This window comes from Pleurodeles waltl, chromosome 1_2 (assembly GCF_031143425.1).
Source record: "Pleurodeles waltl isolate 20211129_DDA chromosome 1_2, aPleWal1.hap1.20221129, whole genome shotgun sequence".
Taxonomy (NCBI): Eukaryota; Metazoa; Chordata; class Amphibia; order Caudata; family Salamandridae; genus Pleurodeles; species Pleurodeles waltl.
Window position 1 is genome coordinate 391,747,212 of NC_090437.1, and position 21,395 is coordinate 391,768,606.

Below are 21,395 nucleotides of genomic sequence, written 5' to 3' on the forward strand. Positions count from 1 at the left end.
TCTTGGTCACTGAGGTGTCAATTCAGAATCAAGGAGGAAAGGCTTGCAGTCACTTGAGTTGGCAAAAAAAGTGACTGGTGTGGAACAAAAACTGTAAGACACGGTCAACATTAGGAGTACAGACATCCTTGGTGTCTACGACTGACACGTGTAAGATGCTGTTGTCGTTAACGAGGGTCCGGTCGTCAACTGTGTTTTTTTCCTTCATGGTCACTCACAATGGTGTTGAGGTCACCAACGGAGGCTGAAGATCAGTGTGGACATACAAGGAGGATTTTTACACTGATTTTCGCACACTTATTCTGCGTGTACCAATCTTCTAGAGAAATTCCATTCTGTGTGTGCAAGAGGGTGGCTGTAGGTGCGCTTCAGGATACAAGTCCAGCTCTGGGAAATCCATATGTCCACTTTGTCCAGCATTCGTAGCTTTGCTTGGGGGAGCTCTATAAACAAAATGAAACCCCTGATGAGGCAGCTTTTTTCTTGAAAAATTCCTAGAATTTTACACCCAAAATAACTCAACAGTTCACTGAAAGCTGTAGATGGAGCAGTCAAAGTTCCAGGGTAGACCAAAAAATTCAGAATAAGATCAATATAGAGGTTAGAACATAGCTCGTTATAGGGACTCCATCACACGATACATGGAAGAAATCTGAGAAGTGGTGATATGTACAGACAGTAGGAGAGTGAGCACTTTCACCTCTGGCTCATATTTGGGTTGCTTCAAATGAGGTGGAATTGCTACTAAATAAACCTGATTGTTGAGGCCTATGGCCCTTATCATGTTTTACTGCTATTTCAGGTTATGTGGGATTCCCAGCCTGATGACAGCAAACCATTCAAGCACGTGAATATAAGAAAGATCCAAAGTTGGAGAAAGGATAACATCCTTGGATGGAAAGGAGGAGGGGGGGGGGGGGGGGGGGGGGGGGGGGCGAATGAGCAAAGAACTGACAACTAGTTTTATAAAAGCACCAGAGCCTCTTCCCAACTCATCAGAATGTAAAATATTTTTTTTACTATATTACTTATTTTTCAGCTGTTGGATCACATGCAGTGCACCCATAAGCTAGGGTTAGATTCTAATATTAGTTTTACTTCAAACACTTGTTTGGGATTTAAGAGTGGAGCAAAAGGTTTGTGATCATGTCCCTAAAACACAATGCACCAGGTCAAAGACTCCACTTTAGAATAATTTTTCCACCATCAAGACTGGTGCAGTTTCAAAGCTCATGTTAATACTGGAAACCGGAAATATTTCTATCCTGAAGAAGAAACTTTTAGTACCCTCTTAATTATGAGACTGAGCCGACTCGTACCACTAATTTTGACACTACTGGGAAACGAGCCCTGTGATGAACCAAGCAACTACTAGCCACTGAATTGGTGATGGCGCAGTCCTAGTGTAAAAAAAAAAAAAAAAAAAAAAAAAAAAAAAACAAACAAACAAAAAAAAAACTATTTTCAGAAGTTGACCAAAGGAAAAAAGACACCCAATACCCTCTTAAGGATGGGAACCAATATTCCTTGGAGGCGGTGTTCCTAATATTAATTTCCCTGGGGTATGTTTGCACTTTATATAGATTTTCATGCCACGTGATTGATTATGCTGCCTCCCTTTCATAGGTTGTAATTTATGCAACAGAAACATGGCCATCACAATCATGGAATTAACATGCAATGATGCACAGCATTTTAGAATTAATGTGTAATCAAAGAAGCACATGAAAGGTTAATTGAAAAGGACTCTTTTAGTTCAAATAAAATATTTGTTTTAGGTTATGCCCTAGTCTAGAGGTAAGGCTAAGTCTCCTTGGTTTGATGTTTCCTAGAAAGCCACAGCAAAAATTACTGTGCTTTTCGCTGCACAATAAAAGACAGTTTGTTTCCCGCCAGTGGGTCCTCTAGTCCTTAAGGGGAAAACAGGACTTTACAAATCCCACTCCGGGAATGTTGGAAAAGGAATATGGAGGAATCCGATTACATGGAAGAAAATGAAGGATGGGGGGTGGGGAAGGCGAGGGGGGGCAGAATGACCTATCATCTATGTCAACATGGAGTAGTAGTGCCAATGCCCTGGATGTGAATATGGATCAGACTACAAAGAGGGCTCCTGTGAACACACCTAAACCCACAGTACCTGGGACACAGGCTCGACCTTAACAAATAAAACACTTCATGCCAGCGGTCAGTGGCAATAACAGACAGGCCCCAAGAAAACTGGCCCATCAGGAGTCTCAAACGCAAGAAAGAGGAAGACTTCAAAAGTAGGGCCACAGTTCTGTGGAAGATCAACCCAGAAACTGGGACTCACTCGTCCATCACAGAAACTAACTCCAAGTACCATAAAAATCAAATCTCAAAAAAAGAAGGCACAACTGTAGAAGACAACCATGAAAAGATGAACTAAAGAGCTTAATGTCATTACTTTAAAAAAACCTGCAGAACATAGCACCGCTTGGCCATCAAAACAAGATCAAATGCAAAGATGAGATGATGCATTAGTGAAGGAGATCAACTAAGAACTTTTTGACAAACAATTTACCACCTTCTCCACTTTTAGCGAGTACTTTTAAACAGCAGAGACCCCTCCCTTGAAACCTCATTATAATGTTCGGGAGCCCACTCCAAAGTAGGGCGAGGTGGGAATGAAGTGATAAATCTGCGGTTAAATTGAGCATCTACCTAAAAAAGAGAGTTAACAAAGATAGGTAACCTGCTCTTCTAATGGTCCTCGACTTAAAAATAGATACAACAGCAATACCTCTCAGACAAGGAGGGTCCGAGGAGTGGATATTACCCCTCCCCCCTTGCCATCATAGTGGCCTTGGACCTGGTGGATTGGGCAAGGAGGCCTTATGGAAATTCCTTCTTAGGTGGCGCACAGGAGACTTTAATGCAGATAACTATCCCACCTCGGCAGAGTCCTTGTTCAAGCTTCCTGATGTTCTTGGTTTCGGTGAACTACAGAAAAGGCTGATCATAAACACAATGACCTCTTGCATGGCCAAAGTAGAAGCTCATAGCTCTCTTAAGGGCAAGGCAATGGAGCCTCTTTTTCGAGGGAGGTTGGCAGGGTAATCAATGGACTAACATGGAAGGGTAATAGTAACTTTGGCAGGAGGGCAGAGTCATTGCCACAAATTGGGCCAGGAATAAAGTGGTGTAGGGAGTGTGCATAGAAAGTGGCTGAAGTTACTCAAAATGCAGACATGGTGGAGATTAGAAAAGACTCAATTGTCAGAAGCAGTATTGAGCAACTGTGCATAGTCTTGAATGGCCTTCACTTAAGCAATATCTATATTAGATTCAGGTCATATTGAGGCACAACAAATGGATTTGGAAAGATACTTCAGGTCCTTCAAAAACCAAAAACACAGACCGGTGATTTAATGAGAGGATTGATCAGGCAAACAAGAAAAAAAGAAACACTAGATAAAAAGACAAAAAGGGCCGACAAGTAACCCAAATTTATACCAAATGCAAGGCTGTGCTAAGTCAATAACAAATCGAACAATAATATATCAGAACATCTGGCCAGAAGGTGTGCGCAGGTGCATTTCATTGACAGAAAGAATGACATTGAATACTTCAGGCAGAAGTCAAAATAATTGAAATGCCATCGCTCTATCTCCACACATGGAGGAGTAACTTCTGAAGAGTCAACTGTAGCACCCTCCTTTGTTGCTGAGACAATAGGTTCTTCCAAAAAGGTCAGATAATGGAATAGGTACTCAACTAGGAGCTCTGTGTAGCACACGCCTCTTAAGTAGTTTGAGGCTATTAGGACGACTTTAGCGTGGACTATCCAGCATTTCCTCAGAGGTCGAGGGAGAAAGGGGGTGGGGACATAAGTGGGAGGGAGAGAGACAGAGAGAAGGGGGGTGGGGGGAGTGTGCGTGAGCCAGGAGCCAATACAGGAGACCCTTATTCCATTGCAGAACACATCTCCCAATTACTTCAAATGTTCGTTTTTCTAGTATTCAACATAGGAGTGAACAGTCATAGAGGAATGCTTGGATTACATGCTGTAAGGAAATGCCTCCTTGGGATGGTTACCCCCTGACTTTTTGCCTTTGCTGATGCTATGTTTTGAATTGAAAGTGTGCTGAGGCCTGCTAACCAGGCCCCAGCACCAGTGTTCTTTCCCTAACCTGTACTTTTGATTCCACAATTGGCACACCCTGGCATCCAGATAAGTCCCTTGTAACTGGTACCTCTGGTAACAAGGGCCCTGATGCCAGGGAAGGTCTCTAAGGGCTGCAGCATGTATTATGCCACCCTAGAGACCCCTCACTCAGCACAGACACCCTGCTTACCAGCTTGTGTGTGCTAGTGAGAACAAAATGAGTAAGTCGACATGGCACTCCCCTCAGGGTGCCATGCCAGCCTCTCACTGCCTATGCAGTATAGGTAAGACACCCCTCTAGCAGGCCTTACAGCCCTAAGGCAGGGTGCACTATACCATAGGTGAGGGTACCAGTGCATGAGCACTGTGCCCCTACAGTGTCTAAGCAAAACCTTAGACATTGTAAGTGCAGGGTAGCCATAAGAGTATATGGTCTGGGAGTCTGTTTTACACGAACTCCACAGCACCATAATGGCTACACTGAAAACTGGGAAGTTTGGTATCAAACTTCTCAGCACAATAAATGCACACTGATGCCAGTGTACATTTTATTGTAAAATACACCACAGAGGGCACCTTAGAGGTGCCCACTGAAACTTAACCGACTATCTGTGTAGGCTGACTGGTTCTAGCAGCCTGCCACACTAGAGACATGTTGCTGGCCCCATGGGGAGAGTGCCTTTGTCACTCTGAGGACAGTAACAAAGCCTGCACTGGGAGGAGATGCTAACACCTCCCCCAGGCAGGAGCTGTAACACCTGGCGGTGAGCCTCAAAGGCTCACCCCTTTGTCACAGCACCGCAGGACACTCCAGCTAGTGGAGTTGCCCGCCCCCTCCGGCCCCGGCCCCCCACTTTTGGCGGCAAGGCCGGAGAAAATAATGAGAACAACAAGGAGGAGTCACTGGCCAGTCAGGACAGCCCCTAAGGTGTCCTGAGCTGAGGTGACTAACTTTTAGAAATCCTCCATCTTGCAGATGGAGGATTGCCCCAATAGGATTAGGGATGTGACCCCCTCCCCTTGGGAGGAGGCACAAAGAGGGTGTACTCACCCTCAGGGCTAGTAGCCATTGGCTACTAACCCCCCAGACCTAAACACGCCCTTAAATTTAGTATTTAAGGGCTCTCCCTGAACCTAGAAGACAGATTCCTGCAACTACAAGAAGAAGGACTGCCTAGCTGAAAACCCCTGCAGAGGAAGACCAGAAGACAACAACTGCCTTGGCTCCAGAAACTCACCGGCCTGTCTCCTGCCTTCCAAAGAACTCTGCTCCAGCGACGCATTCCAAAGGGACCAGCGACCTCTGAATCCTCTGAGGACTGCCCTGCTTCGACGACGACAAGAAACTCCAGAGGACAGCGGACCTGCTCCAAAAAGACTGCAACTTTATCCAAAGGAGCAGTGTAGGAAGTTGGCTCTGTATGTGCTATTTCAAAGTAAGGAATAGCATGCACAGAGTCCAAGGGTTCCCCTTAGAGGTAAAATAGTGGTAAAAATAGATAATACTAATGCTCTATTTTGTGGTAGTGTGGTCGAGCAGTAGGCTTATCCAAGGAGTAGTGTTAAGCATTTGTTGTACATACACATAGACAATAAATGAGGTACACACACTCTGAGACAAATCCAGCCAATAGGTTTGGTTATAGAAAAATATCTTTTCTTAGTTTATTTTAAGAACCACAGGTTCAAATTTAACATGTAATATCTTGTTTGAAAGGTATTGCAGGTAAGTACATTAGGAACTTTGAATCATTTCAATTGCATGTATACTTTTCAAGTTATTCACAAATAGCTACTTTAAAAGTGGACACTTAGTGCAATTTTCACAGTTCCTGGGGGAGGTAAGTTTTTGTTAGTTTTACCAGGTAAGTAAAACACTTACAGGGTTCAGTTCTTGGTCCAAGGTAGCCCACCGTTGGGGGTTCAGAGCAACCCCAAAGTCACCACACCAGCAGCTCAGGGCCGGTCAGGTGAAGAGTTCAAAGTGGTGCCCAAAACGCATAGGCTAGAATGGAGAGAAGGGGGTGCCCCGGTTCCGGTCTGCTTGCAGGTAAGTACCCGCGTCTTCGGAGGGCAGACCAGGGGGGTTTTGTAGGGCACCGGGGGGGACACAAGCCCACACAGAAATTTCACCCTCAGCAGCGCGGGGGCAGCCGGGTGCCGTGTAGAAACAAGCGTCGGGTTTGCAATGTTAGTCTATGAGAGATCAACGGATCTCTTTAGCGCTGCAGGCAGGCAAGGGGGGGGGGCTTCCTCGGGGAAACCTCCACTTGGGCAAGGGAGAGGGACTCCTGGGGGTCACTTCTCCAGTGAAAGTCCGGTCCTTCAGGTCCTTGGGGCTGCGGGTGCAGGGTCTTTTCCAGGCGTCGGGACTTAGGTTTCAGAGAGTCGCGGTCAGGGGAAGCCTCGGGATTCCCTCTGCAGGCGGCGCTGTGGGGGCTCAGGGGGGACAGGATTTGGTACTCACAGTCGGAGAGTAGTCCGGGGGTCCTCCCTGAGGTGTTGGTTCTCCACCAGCCGAGTCGGGGTCGCCGGGTGCAGTGTTGCAAGTCTCACGCTTCTTGCGGGGAGTTGCAGGGGTCTTTAAAGCTGCTCCTTGAAACAAAGTTGCAGTCTTTTTGGAGCAGGTCCGCTGTCCTCGGGAGTTTCTGGTCGTCGTCGAAGCAGGGCAGTCCTCAGAGGATTCAGAGGTCGCTGGTCCCTTTGGAAGGCGTCGCTGGAGCAGAGTTCTTTGGAAGGCAGGAGACAGGCCGGTGAGTTTCTGGAGCCAAGGCAGTTGTTGTCTTCTGGTCTTCCTCTGCAGGGGTTTTCAGCTGGGCAGTCCTTCTTCTTGTTGTCGCAGGAATCTAATTTTCTAGGGTTCAGGGTAGCCCTTAAATACTAAATTTAAGGGCGTGTTTAGGTCTGGGGGGTTAGTAGCCAATGGCTACTAGCCCTGAGGGTGGGTACACCCTCTTTGTGCCTCCTCCCAAGGGGAGGGGGTCACAATCCTAACCCTATTGGGGGAATCCTCCATCTGCAAGATGGAGGATTTCTAAAAGTTAGAGTCACCTCAGCTCAGGACACCTTAGGGGCTGTCCTGACTGGCCAGTGACTCCTCCTTGTTGCTTTCTTTGTTCCCTCCAGCCTTGCCGCCAAAAGTGGGGGCCGTGGCCGGAGGGGGCGGGCAACTCCACTAAGCTGGAGTGCCCTGCTGGGCTGTGACAAAGGGGTGAGCCTTTGAGGCTCACCGCCAGGTGTTACAGCTCCTGCCTGGGGGAGGTGTTAGCATCTCCACCCAGTGCAGGCTTTGTTACTGGCCTCAGAGTGACAAAGGCACTCTCCCCATGGGGCCAGCAACATGTCTCTAGTGTGGCAGGCTGCTGGAACCAGTCAGCCTACACAGATAGTCGGTTAAGTTTCAGGGGGCACCTCTAAGGTGCCCTCTGTGGTGTATTTTACAATAAAATGTACACTGGCATCAGTGTGCATTTATTGTGCTGAGAAGTTTGATACCAAACTTCCCAGTTTTCAGTGTAGCCATTATGGTGCTGTGGAGTTCGTGTAAAACAGACTCCCAGACCATATACTCTTATGGCTACCCTGCACTTACAATGTCTAAGGTTTTGCTTAGACACTGTAGGGGTACAGTGCTCATGCACTGGTACCCTCACCTATGGTATAGTGCACCCTGCCTTGGGGCTGTAAGGCCTGCTAGAGGGGTGTCTTACCTATACTGCATAGGCAGTGAGAGGCTGGCATGGCACCCTGAGGGGACTGCCATGTCGACTTACTCATTTTGTTCTCACTAGCACACACAGGCTTGTAAGCAGTGGGTCTGTGCTGAGTGAGGGGTCTCTAGGGTGGCATAATACATGCTGCAGCCCTTAGAGACCTTCCCTGGCATCAGGGCCCTTGGTACCAGAGGTACCAGTTACAAGGGACTTATCTGGATGCCAGGGTGTGCCAATTGTGGAAACAATGGTACATTTTAGGTGAAAGAACACTGGTGCTGGGGCCTGGTTAGCAGGGTCCCAGCACACTTCTCAGTCAAGTCAGCATCAGTATCAGGCAAAAAGTGGGGGGTAACTGCAACAGGGAGCCATTTCTTTAAAAGCAGCTTTAAAGAACCCTGCAATCTCCCCGCAAGAAGCGTGAGACTTGCAACACTGCACCCGGCGACCCCGACTCGGCTGGTGGAGAACCAACACCTCAGGGAGGACCCCCGGACTACTCTACGACTGTGAGTACCAAAACCTGTCCCCCCTGAGCCCCCACAGCGCCGCCTGCAGAGGGAATCCCGAGGCTTCCCCTGACCGCGACTCTCTGGAACCTAAGTCCCGACGCCTGGAAAAGACCCTGCACCCGCAGCCCCCAGGACCTGAAGGACCGGACTTTCACTGCAGAAGTGACCCCCAGGAGTCCCTCTCCCTTGCCCAAGTGGAGGTTTCCCCGAGGAAGCCCCCCCTTGCCTGCCTGCAGCGCTGAAGAGATCCCTTGATCTCTCATTGACTTCCATTGCGAACCCAACGCTTGTTCTAACACTGCACCCGGCCGCCCCCGCGCCGCTGAGGGTGAAATTTCTGTGTGGGCTTGTGTCCCCCCCGGTGCCCTACAAAACCCCCCTGGTCTGCCCTCCGAAGACGTGGGTACTTACCTGCTGGCAGACTGGAACCGGGGCACCCCCTTCTCTCCATTGAAGCCTATGCGTTTTGGGCACCACTTTGAACTCTGCACCTGACCGGCCCTGAGCTGCTGGTGTGGTAACTTTGGGGTTGCTCTGAACCCCCAACGGTGGGCTACCTTGGACCAAGAACTGAACCCTGTAAGTGTCTTACTTACCTGGTAAAACTAACAAAAACGTACCTCCTCCAGGAACTGTGAAAATTGCACTTTTTTGTCCACTTTTAAAATAGCTATTTGTGAATAACTTGAAAAGTATACATGCAATTGAAATGATTCAAAGTTCCTAATGTACTTACCTGCAATACCTTTCAAACAAGATATTACATGCTAAATTTGAACCTGTGGTTCTTAAAATAAACTAAGAAAAGATATTTTTCTATACAAAACCTATTGGCTGGATTTGTCTCTGAGTGTGTGTACCTCATTTATTGTCTATGTGTATGTACAACAAATGCTTAACACTACTCCTTGGATAAGCCTACTGCTCGACCACACTACCACAAAATAGAGCATTAGTATTATTTCTTTTTACCACTATTTTACCTCTAAGGGGAACCCTTGGACTCTGTGCATGCTATTCCTTACTTTGAAATAGCACATACAGAGCCAACTTCCTACATTGGTGGATCAGCGGTGGGGTACAAGACTTTGCATTTGCTGGACTACTCAGCCAATACCTGATCACACGACAAATTCCAAAAATTGTCATTAGAAATAGATTTTTGCAATTTGAAAAGTTTTCTAAATTCTTAAAAGTCCTGCTAGGGCCTTGTGTTAGTCCCTGTTAGCATTTCTTTTAGAGTTTAAAAGTTTGTTAAAAGTTTGAATGAGATTCTAGAACTAGTTTTAGTTTCTTAAAAAGTATTCCAACTTTTAGAAGCATAATGTCTAATACAGATGTGAATGTGGTGGAACTCGACACCACACCTTACCTCCATCTACAGATGAGAGCGCTAAGGTCACTCTGTAAACTAAAGAAAATAGCAATGGGCTCCAAACCTACCAAACTACAGCTCCAGGAGCTGTTGGCAGAGTATGACAGAGCCAACCCCTCTGTGGATGGCAACACAGATGAAGATGATAGTGACTTGGAGGGTGATTCCCCCCCACCAGTCCTATCTAGGGAGAACAGGGCTTCTCAAGCCCTGACTCCAAAAATAATAGTCAGAGATGCTGGTTCCCTCACAGGAGAGACCAACACCTCTGAAATCACTGAGGATAACTCCAGTGAAGAGGACATCGAGTTAGCCAGGATGGCCAAAAGATTGGCTTTGGAAAGACAGATCCTAGCCATAGAAAGGGAAAGACAAGAGATGGGCCTAGGACCCATCAATGGTGGCAGCAACATAACTAGGGTCAGAGATTCTCCTGACATGTTGAAAATCCCCAAATGGATTGTAACTAAATATGAAGATGGTGATGACATCACCAAATGGTTCACAGCTTTTGAGAGGGCTTGTGAAACCAGAAAAGTTAACAAATCTCACTGGGGTGCTCTCCTTTGGGAAATGTTCACAGGAAAGTGTAGGGATAGACTCCTCACACTCTCTAAAAAAGATACAGAATCTTATGACCTCATGAAGGGTACCCTGATTGAGGGCTTTGGATTCTCCACTGAGGAGTATAGGATTAGATTCAGGGGGGCTCAAAAATCCTCGAGCCAGACCTGGGTTGACTTTGTAGACTACTCAGTAAAAACACTAGATGGTTGGATTCAAGGAAATGGTGTAAATGATTATGATGGGCTGTACAATTTATTTGTGAAAGAACACCTATTAAGTAATTGTTTCAATGATAAACTGCATCAGCATCTGGTGGACCTAGGACCAATTTCTCCCCAATAATTGGGAAAGAAGGCGGACCATTGGGTCAAGACTAGGGTGTCCAAAACTTCCACAGGGGGTGACCAAAAGAAAGGGGTCACAAAACCTCCCCAGGGGAAAGGTGGTGAGACAGCCAAAAATAAAAATAGTAAAGAGTCTTCTACAGGCCCCCAAAAACCTGCACAGGAGGGTGGGCCCAGAGCCTCTTCACAAAACAATCCTGGGTACAAGGGTAAAAACTTTGATCCCAAAAAGGCCTGGTGTCGAAACTGTAGTCAGTCTGGACACCAAACTGGAGACAAGGCCTGTCCCAAGAAAGATACCACTTCTAACTCCCATCCAGCTAAAACTGGAATGGCCAGTCTCCAAGTGGGATCAACAGTGTGCCCAGAGCAAATCAAGTGTCACACTGAAGCTACATTAGTCTCGGAGGGTGGGGTGGATTTAGCCACACTGGCTGCCTGGCCCCCTAACATGCAAAAATACAGGCAGCAGCTCTTAATTAATGGGACAAGTGTAGAGGGCCTGAGGGATACAGGTGCCAGTGTCACCATGGTGACAGAGAAACTGGTTTCCCCTGGCCAATACCTGACTGGACAAACCTATCCAGTCACCAATGCTGACAATCAGACTAAAGTACATCCCATGGCAATGGTAACTTTAGAGTGGGGAGGGGTCAATGGCCTGAAACAGGTGGTGGTCTCCTCAAATATCCCAGTAGACTGTTTGCTTGGAAATGACCTGGAGTCCTCAGCATGGGCTGAGGTAGAAATGAAAACCCATGCAGCCATGCTGGGTATCCCTGAACTGGTGTGTGTCAAGACTAGGGCACAGTGCAAGGCACAGGGTGAAAAAGTAGAGCTGGAGTCTGGAAAAATGGCCCAGCCTACCAAGAGAAAAGGAAAGTCAGCTGCAACACAACACCAAAAAGAGAACCTCTCTTCTCAGGAAGAAGTTCTGCCCTCTGAGGGAACTGAGCCTATGGAACTGGAACCTTATCAGGTTGAGCTCTTGGGCCCAGGGGGACCCTCAAGGGAAGAGTTGTGTAAGGGACAAGAAACCTGTCCCTCTCTTGAAGGCCTTAGGCAGCAAGCTGCTGAAGAGTCCAAAGGCAAGAAAAATGGAACACATAGGGTCTATTGGGAAGATGGACTCCTGTACACTGAGGCAAGAGATCCCAAACCTGGTGCCACTAGGAGAGTGGTAGTGCCTCAGGGTTTCAGAGAGTTTATTCTGACCTTAGCCCATGATATTCCCCTTGCTGGGCATTTGGGACAAACCAAGACGTGGGAGAGGTTAGTCAACCACTTCTACTGGCCCAATATGTCCCAGAAGGTTAAGGAGTTTTGCCTCTCCTGCCCCACCTGTCAAGCCAGTGGTAAGACAGGTGGGCATCCAAAGGCCCCCCTCATTCCACTTCCAGTGGTGGGGGTCCCCTTTGAAAGAGTGGGTGTGGACATAGTTGGTCCACTAGAACCTCCCACAGCCTCAGGAAATATGTACATCCTAGTAGTGGATCATGCTACTAGGTACCCTGAAGCTATTCCCCTTAGGTCGACTACTGCCCCTGCAGTAGCCAAGGCCCTCATTGGTATCTTTACCAGAGTGGGTTTCCCTAAGGAGGTGGTTTCTGACAGAGGTACCAACTTCATGTCAGCTTACCTAAAACACATGTGGAATGAGTGTGGAGTGACTTATAAATTCACTACACCATATCATCCACAAACTAATGGCCTTGTTGAGAGATTCAACAAGACATTAAAGGGCATGATCATGGGGCTCCCAGAAAAACTCAAAAGGAGATGGGATGTCCTCCTGCCATGTCTGCTTTTCGCTTACAGAGAGGTGCCTCAGAAGGGAGTAGGATTCTCACCCTTTGAACTTCTGTTTGGCCACCCTGTAAGGGGACCACTTGCTCTTGTTAAAGAAGGCTGGGAGAGACCTCTTCATGAGCCTAAACAAGACATAGTGGACTATGTACTTGGCCTTCGCTCAAGGATGGCAGAGTACATGGAAAAGGCAAGTAAAAACCTTGAGGCCAGCCAACAACTCCAGAAGTTGTGGTATGACCAAAAGGCTGCACTGGTTGAATTTCAACCAGGGCAGAAAGTCTGGGTTCTGGAGCCTGTGGCTCCCAGGGAACTCCAGGACAAATGGAGTGGCCCTTACCCAGTACTAGAGAGGAAGAGTCAGGTCACCTACCTGGTGGACCTGGGCACAAGCAGGAGCCCCAAGAGGGGGATCCATGTGAACCGCCTTAAGCTCTTCCATGACAGGGCTGATGTAAATCTGTTGATGGTAAAAGATGAGGACCAGGAAGCTGAGAGTGAACCTCTCCCTGATCTCCTCTCATCAGACCCTAAAGATGGCTCAGTAGATGGAGTGATCTACTCAGACACCCTCTCTAGCCAGCAGCAGTCTGATTGCAGGAAGGTCCTGCAGCAGTTTGCTGAACTCTTTTCCCTAACCCCTGGTCAGACACACCTGTGTACCCATGATGTGGACACAGGAGACAGCATGCCTGTCAAAAACAAAATATTTAGACAGTCTGACCAAGTTAAGGAAAGCATCAAGGTGGAAGTCCACAAGATGCTGGAATTGGGAGTAATTGAGTACTCTGACAGCCCCTGGGCTAGCCCAGTGGTCTTAGTCCCCAAACCTCACACCAAAGAAGGAAAGAGAGAGGTGAGGTTTTGTGTGGACTACAGAGGTCTCAACTCTGTCACAAAGACAGATGCTCATCCCATTCCTAGAGCTGATGAGCTAATAGACAAATTAGGGGCTGCCAAATTCTTAAGTACCTTTGACTTAACAGCAGGGTACTGGCAAATCAAAATGGCCCCTGGAGCAAAAGAAAAGACAGCATTCTCCACACCTGATGGGCATTATCAGTTCCCTGTTATGCCCTTTGGTTTAAAGAATGCCCCTGCCACCTTCCAAAGGTTGGTGAATCAAGTCCTTGCTGGGCTGGAATCCTTTAGTGCAGCTTATCTTGATGATATTGCTGTCTTCAGCTCCACCTGGCAGGATCACATGGTCCACCTGAAGAAGGTTTTGAAGGCTCTGCAATCTGCAGGCCTCTCTATCAAGGCATCCAAATGCCAGATAGGGCAGGGAACTGTGGTTTACTTGGGACACCTTGTAGGTGGAGGCCAAGTTCAGCCACTCCAGCCTAAGATCCAGACTATTCTGGACTGGGCAGCTCCAAAAACCCAGACTCAAGTCAGGGCATTCCTTGGCTTGACTGGGTACTACAGGAGGTTTGTGAAGGGATATGGATCCATTGTGACAGCCCTCACAGAACTCGCCTCCAAGAAAATGTCCAAGAAAGTAAACTGGACTGTAGAATGCCAACAGGCCTTTGACACCCTGAAACAAGCTATGTGCACAGCACCAGTTCTAAAAGCTCCAGATTACTCCAAGCAGTTCATTGTGCAAACAGATGCCTCTGAACATGGGATAGGGGCAGTTTTGTCCCAAACAAATGATGATGGCCTTGACCAGCCTGTTGCTTTCATTAGCAGGAGGTTACTCCCCAGGGAGCAGCGTTGGAGTGCCATTGAGAGAGAGGCCTTTGCTGTGGTTTGGTCCCTGAAGAAGCTGAGACCATACCTCTTTGGTACTCACTTCCTAGTTCAGACTGACCACAGACCTCTCAGATGGCTGATGCAAATGAAAGGTGAAAATCCAAAACTGTTGAGGTGGTCCATCTCCCTACAGGGAATGGACTTTATAGTGGAACACAGACCTGGGACTGCCCATGCCAATGCAGATGGCCTTTCCAGGTTCTTCCACTTAGAAAATGAAGACTCTCTTGGGAAAGGTTAGTCTCATCCTCTTTCGTTTGGGGGGGGGGGGGGGGGGGGTTGAAGGAAATGCCTCCTTGGCATGGTTACCCCCTGACTTTTTGCCTTTGCTGATGCTATGTTTTGAATTGAAAGTGTGCTGAGGCCTGCTAACCAGGCCCCAGCACCAGTGTTCTTTCCCTAACCTGTACTTTTGATTCCACAATTGGCACACCCTGGCATCCAGATAAGTCCCTTGTAACTGGTACCTCTGGTACCAAGGGCCCTGATGCCAGGGAAGGTCTCTAAGGGCTGCAGCATGTATTATGCCACCCTAGAGAGCCCTCACTCAGCACAGACACCCTGCTTACCAGCTTGTGTGTGCTAGTGAGAACAAAATGAGTAAGTCGACATGGCACTCCCCTCAGGGTGCCATGCCAGCCTCTCACTGCCTATGCAGTATAGGTAAGACACCCCTCTAGCAGGCCTTACAGCCCTAAGGCAGGGTGCACTATACCATAGGTGAGGGTACCAGTGCATGAGCCCCTACAGTGTCTAAGCAAAACCTTAGACATTGTAAGTGCAGGGTAGCCATAAGAGTATATGGTCTGGGAGTCTGTTTTACACGAACTCCACAGCACCATAATGGCTACACTGAAAACTGGGAAGTTTGGTATCAAACTTCTCAGCACAATAAATGCACACTGATGCCAGTGTACATTTTATTGTAAAATACACCACAGAGGGCACCTTAGAGGTGCCCCCTGAAACTTAACCGACTATCTGTGTAGGCTGACTGGTTCTAGCAGCCTGCCACACTAGAGACATGTTGCTGGCCCCATGGGGAGAGTGCCTTTGTCACTCTGAGGCCAGTAACAAAGCCTGCACTGGGTGGAGATGCTAACACCTCCCCCAGGCAGGAGCTGTAACACCTGGCGGTGAGCCTCAAAGGCTCACCCCTTTGTCACAGCACCGCAGGACACTCCAGCTAGTGGAGTTGCCCGCCCCCTCCGGCCCCGGCCCCCCACTTTTGGCGGCAAGGCCGGAGAAAATAATGAGAACAACAAGGAGGAGTCACTGGCCAGTCAGGACAGCCCCTAAGGTGTCCTGAGCTGAGGTGACTAACTTTTAGAAATCCTCCATCTTGCAGATGGAGGATTCCCCCAATAGGATTAGGGATGTGACCCCCTCCCCTTGGGAGGAGGCACAAAGAGGGTGTACCCACCCTCAGGGCTAGTAGCCATTGGCTACTAACCCCCCAGACCTAAACACGCCCTTAAATTTAGTATTTAAGGGCTCTCCCTGAACCTAGAAGACAGATTCCTGCAACTACAAGAAGAAGGACTGCCTAGCTGAAAACCCCTGCAGAGGAAGACCAGAAGACAACAACTGCCTTGGCTCCAGAAACTCACCGGCCTGTCTCCTGCCTTCCAAAGAAGGCTGCTCCAGCGACGCCTTCCAAAGGGACCAGCGACCTCTGAATCCTCTGAGGACTGCCCTGCTTCGACGACGACAAGAAACTCCCGAGGACAGTGGACCTGCTCCAAAAAGACTGCAACTTTATTCAAAGGAGCAGCTTTAAAGAACCCTGCAATCTCCCCGCAAGAAGCGTGAGACTTGCAACACTGCACCCGGCGACCCCGACTCGGCTGGTGGAGAACCAACACCTCAGGGAGGACCCCCGGACTACTCTACGACTGTGAGTACCAAAACCTGTCCCCGAGCCCCCACAGCGCCGCCTGCAGAGGGAATCCCGAGGCTTCCCCTGACCGCGACTCTCTGGAACCTAAGTCCCGACGCCTGGAAAAGACCCTGCACCCGCAGCCCCCAGGACCTGAAGGACCGGACTTTCACTGCAGAAGTGACCCCCAGGAGTCCCTCTCCCTTGCCCAAGTGGAGGTTTCCCCGAGGAAGCCCCCCCTTGCCTGCCTGCAGCGCTGAAGAGATCCCTTGATCTCTCATGGACTTCCATTGCGAACCCGACGCTTGTTCTAACACTGCACCCGGCCGCCCCGCGCCGCTGAGGGTGAAATTTCTGTGTGGGCTTGTGTCCCCCCCGGTGCCCTACAAAACCCCCCTGGTCTGCCCTCCGAAGACGCGGGTACTTACCTGCTGGCAGACTGGAACCGGGGCACCCCCTTCTCTCCATTGAAGCCTATGCGTTTTGGGCACCACTTTGAACTCTGCACCTGACCGGCCCTGAGCTGCTGGTGTGGTAACTTTGGGGTTGCTCTGAACCCCCAACGGTGGGCTACCTTGGACCAAGAACTGAACCCTGTAAGTGTCTTACTTACCTGGTAAAACTAACAAAAACTTACCTCCTCCAGGAACTGTGAAAATTGCACTGTGTCCACTTTTAAAATAGCTATTTGTGAATAACTTGAAAAGTATACATGCAATTGAAATGATTCAAAGTTCCTAATGTACTTACCTGCAATACCTTTCAAACAAGATATTACATGTTAAATTTGAACCTGTGGTTCTTAAAATAAACTAAGAAAATATATTTTTCTATACAAAACCTATTGGCTGGATTTGTCTCTGAGTGTGTGTACCTCATTTATTGTCTATGTGTATGTACAACAAATGCTTAACACTACTCCTTGGATAAGCCTACTGCTCGACCACACTACCACAAAATAGAGCATTAGTATTATCTCTTTTTACCACTATTTTACCTCTAAGGGGAACCCTTGGACTCTGTGCATGCTATTCCTTACTTTGAAATAGCACATACAGAGCCAACTTCCTACACATACTTTGTCTAGTGTTATTGAAATAAGTTGAATATGTTAACTGATTAATGTAACTTGAACATTAGATTGTTGAAAATTCTGAATATCAAATTATGTACTAGATATAAACATTGTTAGAAAAGTTGGTAACTATGAAATAAACTGCATTTCATGGCATAAATTTTGAGTCGCTTTTTTTTTTTTAACCAACAAAGACATCAGCGTCTTCTGTCCCGCATTTGGTCCTGGACACTGCCTGAATTTCCCGTGCAGGCAATGGTGGCCTTCAATGAGGTCATGCTGTATTTTTCCAGAGGTTGCCGGCTCCCTCTAGTGTGCATTCCTTTTGTCCTCTGAGGCACAGGTACTTTGAGTTGCATTACTACCAACAAACCTTCAGTTGTCTCAAATTGTTCCCAGGCCTGTAGCGAAGCTGGTCCAGACTTCTACTCCAAAGCCTGGGTTCATCAATGGAGTTATATACCCAGGAGTGTGGGTGGGTGGGGTGGGGTGGCATTCAGGTGCTGGTCCACACCAAGTGCTACTGTGTCAGGCCAGATTCAAATTCAACAGGATCCAGTGCTGAATCCAATTACAATGCCAGTCTCTGACTCCATACTCACACAGGTACATACCAAGCCTTACGAAATAAGCAAAGAACAACCGCTAATACCGCCAGACCTTCGGCCTCAGTGTCAGCACTAGCAGAGGCTAAAGGCCCTATTCAGCTTTTACTTTGGTGCAGTCCAGAGCATACGTGCTTCATGTCACTGAGGAGGAGGCAGACATTCTGCCCCCTCCAATACTGATGAATGTACAAGATTATAAACGTCGAACAAAGCACTCACACCTAAGATCGGAATGGGCAAAGCCCAGGCACGTTTAATCACCAATCATACTCACCGCGATATATAGATCACTTCTCTGAGTGTATTAATTTTAATACTAAAGTATGCAAACCGATTAAGAAAAAAACAAAAACATTTAAACAAATTGGTGGGCCATACATACTGGGGCCTGCTAGGGATCAGCCAAGATCTGTACTAGCAAAGGAGACTTAAAAAGGTCTTCCACTCGATGGCAGAACCTAAGTGACAGATGAAATTAGCATTCTCACATTCGTCAACTAATGCACTCAAGCAGTGCAGCGCTCAACAGATGTTGCAAAGTACCTACGCAGTGACCCTTTGCTCACCTGCACGATGGTGCAAAAAAAAAAAAAAAAGGATTTTCTTCACTGGTCCATCATCTGAGCAATTGATCCACCCGGGACTGCAAACCAAGAGGAAGGAACAGCAACACCATCCGTCCTCTGCAATCTGGTTTGACTGGGCAAGACTGGTCAAGACAAGTCTCAAAACCTCCATGAGTGAGGCCACATATTCAATTGTACAGACACTGATTTACACTGTACAGTTTACATCCTCAATTATGTGACAAGTGTTGCAGCACATTTATCATGCATAAAATCTACTGAGACACCTAACAACGCTTTCACTACACTTAAAGCTTTGCAAGTGATGTTCTTATAGACAATGCCATACCAAGGACTTCGGGACATTTTCACTGAACTGCTGCTGAACATTCAAAAGCACACAACACGTTTACTCACTGTGACCAACAACTTGGATGTTATATTAACTTAAAATATTGTCTAAGAATTGTTTACTGTTACTCAAAGCAAAAAATTAAACATGCTTGTCTTGGAAAAGGATGTATGTCTTTATCCATACATCGAACTGGATAAAAGGTCCCTGCAATGTCCTGCTGAAAATCTCAATTGACACATCAAATAAACATTGACTAAGCCAATAATTCTTGCCTACGTGACTGTTTAGCCATGCTGTACATCATTGTGGTTGCTGTTCAGCACGGCTAAAAGTTGGCAGGATGGTGTAGACTGGGAGGGGGGGGGGGGGGTGAGTGCGGTGGCGCTGTGGCTCAGGTGAGAGTGGCGCTGTGACTCAGATGAGAGTGGGGTGGGCGCAGATGAGATTGGGGTGGGGTGGCGCAGAGGGGCAGGTGAGAGTGGAGTGGGGTAGATTAAAGTGTAGTGGGGTAGAATAGAGTGAAAAGAAGTTGGATAGATTGCAGTGAAGTCCGGAGTGGAGTGGGTTGGACTGAGGTATATTGGAGTGGGGTGGATTGGACTGGACTCAGCTGGACTGGGGTAGATAGGATCAGAGTTGGGTAGATTTGAGTGGACTGCAGTAGAATGGTGGAGTGAGGTAGAGTGGAGTTGACTGAGTTGGATTGACTCGGGTGATGTGTGGAGTATGCATGGTGTGGTAGCGCATTGCATTACAGAAACACATTTCAACTGAAATGAACATAACATTTGTGCCGAAATAGTTTTAATGCCCACGTGTGAAATGTCATCACCAAGTGTATTAATGTTTTCACCGTATTCAAATATGCTTCCACTACACTTCAGAATTACAAAAACCCTGTGCTTCATTCGTACTAATTCTGAAACATTAGCAGAGTTAATTTTTTTGCAGTGTGCTTAAAAAAATTAAAAATTACAAAAAAACGACCACATGTGACAAGATAAGAACAAAATTTGAAGGCCTGATTACATAAAGCGAGTTTGTGGAAGAATACAGTAAACACTGTTTAGGCAATGAGAGGGGTGGAACTGATCCTGCGCGGTCTGGTAGGCTGTGACCTAAAAAAGCAATGGGTGTTGATCCAGGTTTCGTCTCACAATCAAGCATTTTAGTTGGAGCAATAAAATTGATAAAGCATCAAAACACTGAAAAAAGTACAATTGTACAACTGCAGATCCAGCATTATGTACTTACTTTGGTTACCATAACTACAACAAAATTCTTGTCGTCGATTTTGTATTCTTTTAAAGCAGTGTCATCATTGAGGATTTTACCTAAAATTTAAAAAGGAAAATTAAAACATACTAATTTTTAAATTAATAAAAACAAATGAGATGCAGGTCCAAACTCTGCTCTAGCATGCAGCCACAAACAACTACATTCAAAAGGAACATTTCATTTTATTAACACAGCTACTAACCATCACACTCTTACAAGTGTGACAATGCTTACCACTCCAGGCTCCAGAAGATAATAACGGCATTGATGCAGGTATTAGTCATTTTAATGTATATTGAATAAATAAACAAGTGTTGTTGTGCATAAGTGCCAGTGTTGACAATTAATTGCTAAGCACAGGAAACCATCCGGCTCAAATTAAGAACTGCTGCCTATAAAATAGTAGTCACAAGCAGAGACAGCATCTGCACAAATTAACTCATTACAGGCTCAGTGGTCACTAGCCCTTCCACAATGATTATATCATAAACAGTACTAAGACAGCAAAATATTCCACTCACATTTTGGTCTTCACACCGGATGACTAAGTCTTGGCACAAAGGAGGAATACATAGTCACACAAACCAAATTTTAATTATTATACCATTATAGATATCTATAAATGTAAACACTTGATACACCAGCTAATTAATAGATGTAAACCAATATTAATAAGGACCAGTCATTTTTTTCAACTTTCGATCTTAATTAGTCAGCATTCTTCAAGCAGGAGTATTGAGTGCAAAAAAAGTTCTATACAATAGAGCAATGTCTCAGAACGATGAGATGAGCCAAGTATGTTGCTACAATCAATGTTTCAGTATTAGCCTTACTAACACGGTTATTCATAGTTTGTTGTTGCAATGCAAACTTCTTACATCTCCATTCTGAGTAACTTTGTTTATTTCAAAATGTACTATTTAATTAATAGGATGGTCCCCATAAGCCTCAACTTTCAAAAGAACATTCTATATGGATATCTACTGCCCAAGCTAGTATGATTTGGGAGTAGACTTTGTATGAATATCATTAAAATGTTCACGCACTATTAGTTAAAGAAATAAACCTCATAATCTATCTGCTTCAACTGTACTAAACTTCTATTTCTACACTGCCAACTTCACTGAAACTATGACAGTTTTAGTAACCCATCATGTCTGACCTCTTCCCGTCATACTTTGACTTATCTGCAGATATTAGCACAGTGAACTCCAGTGTTTTCTTATCACACTACTCTTGTGACCTCTAATCCTATTCTTTCAAACTATACGCAATCCTTCATACTTTTTAAAGATTTTTTTCCCCTTTTCCTATTAAGAGTGAGAGTGGTCGCGAGTCCATTACTGTTCTCAGGTTACAGCTTCTTCCCACAACTAACATTTTTATCAGTCACACCACTTATATTCAGACTATTCTCATACTAATGTTTT

At 46.6% G+C, this 21,395-nt stretch overlaps 1 protein-coding gene across 1 annotated transcript in view; it reads right to left on the reverse strand.

The window, feature by feature from the left end:
- The window catches only part of RAD23B (RAD23 homolog B, nucleotide excision repair protein), a 247,329-nt gene that overhangs the window by 172,229 nt on the left and 53,705 nt on the right, over positions 1-21,395 (reverse strand). The window contains exon 3 of the mRNA XM_069239926.1: positions 19,942-20,021. Coding sequence (XP_069096027.1) covers positions 19,942-20,021 — 80 coding nt within the window. The remainder of the gene's footprint in view (positions 1-19,941; positions 20,022-21,395) is intronic.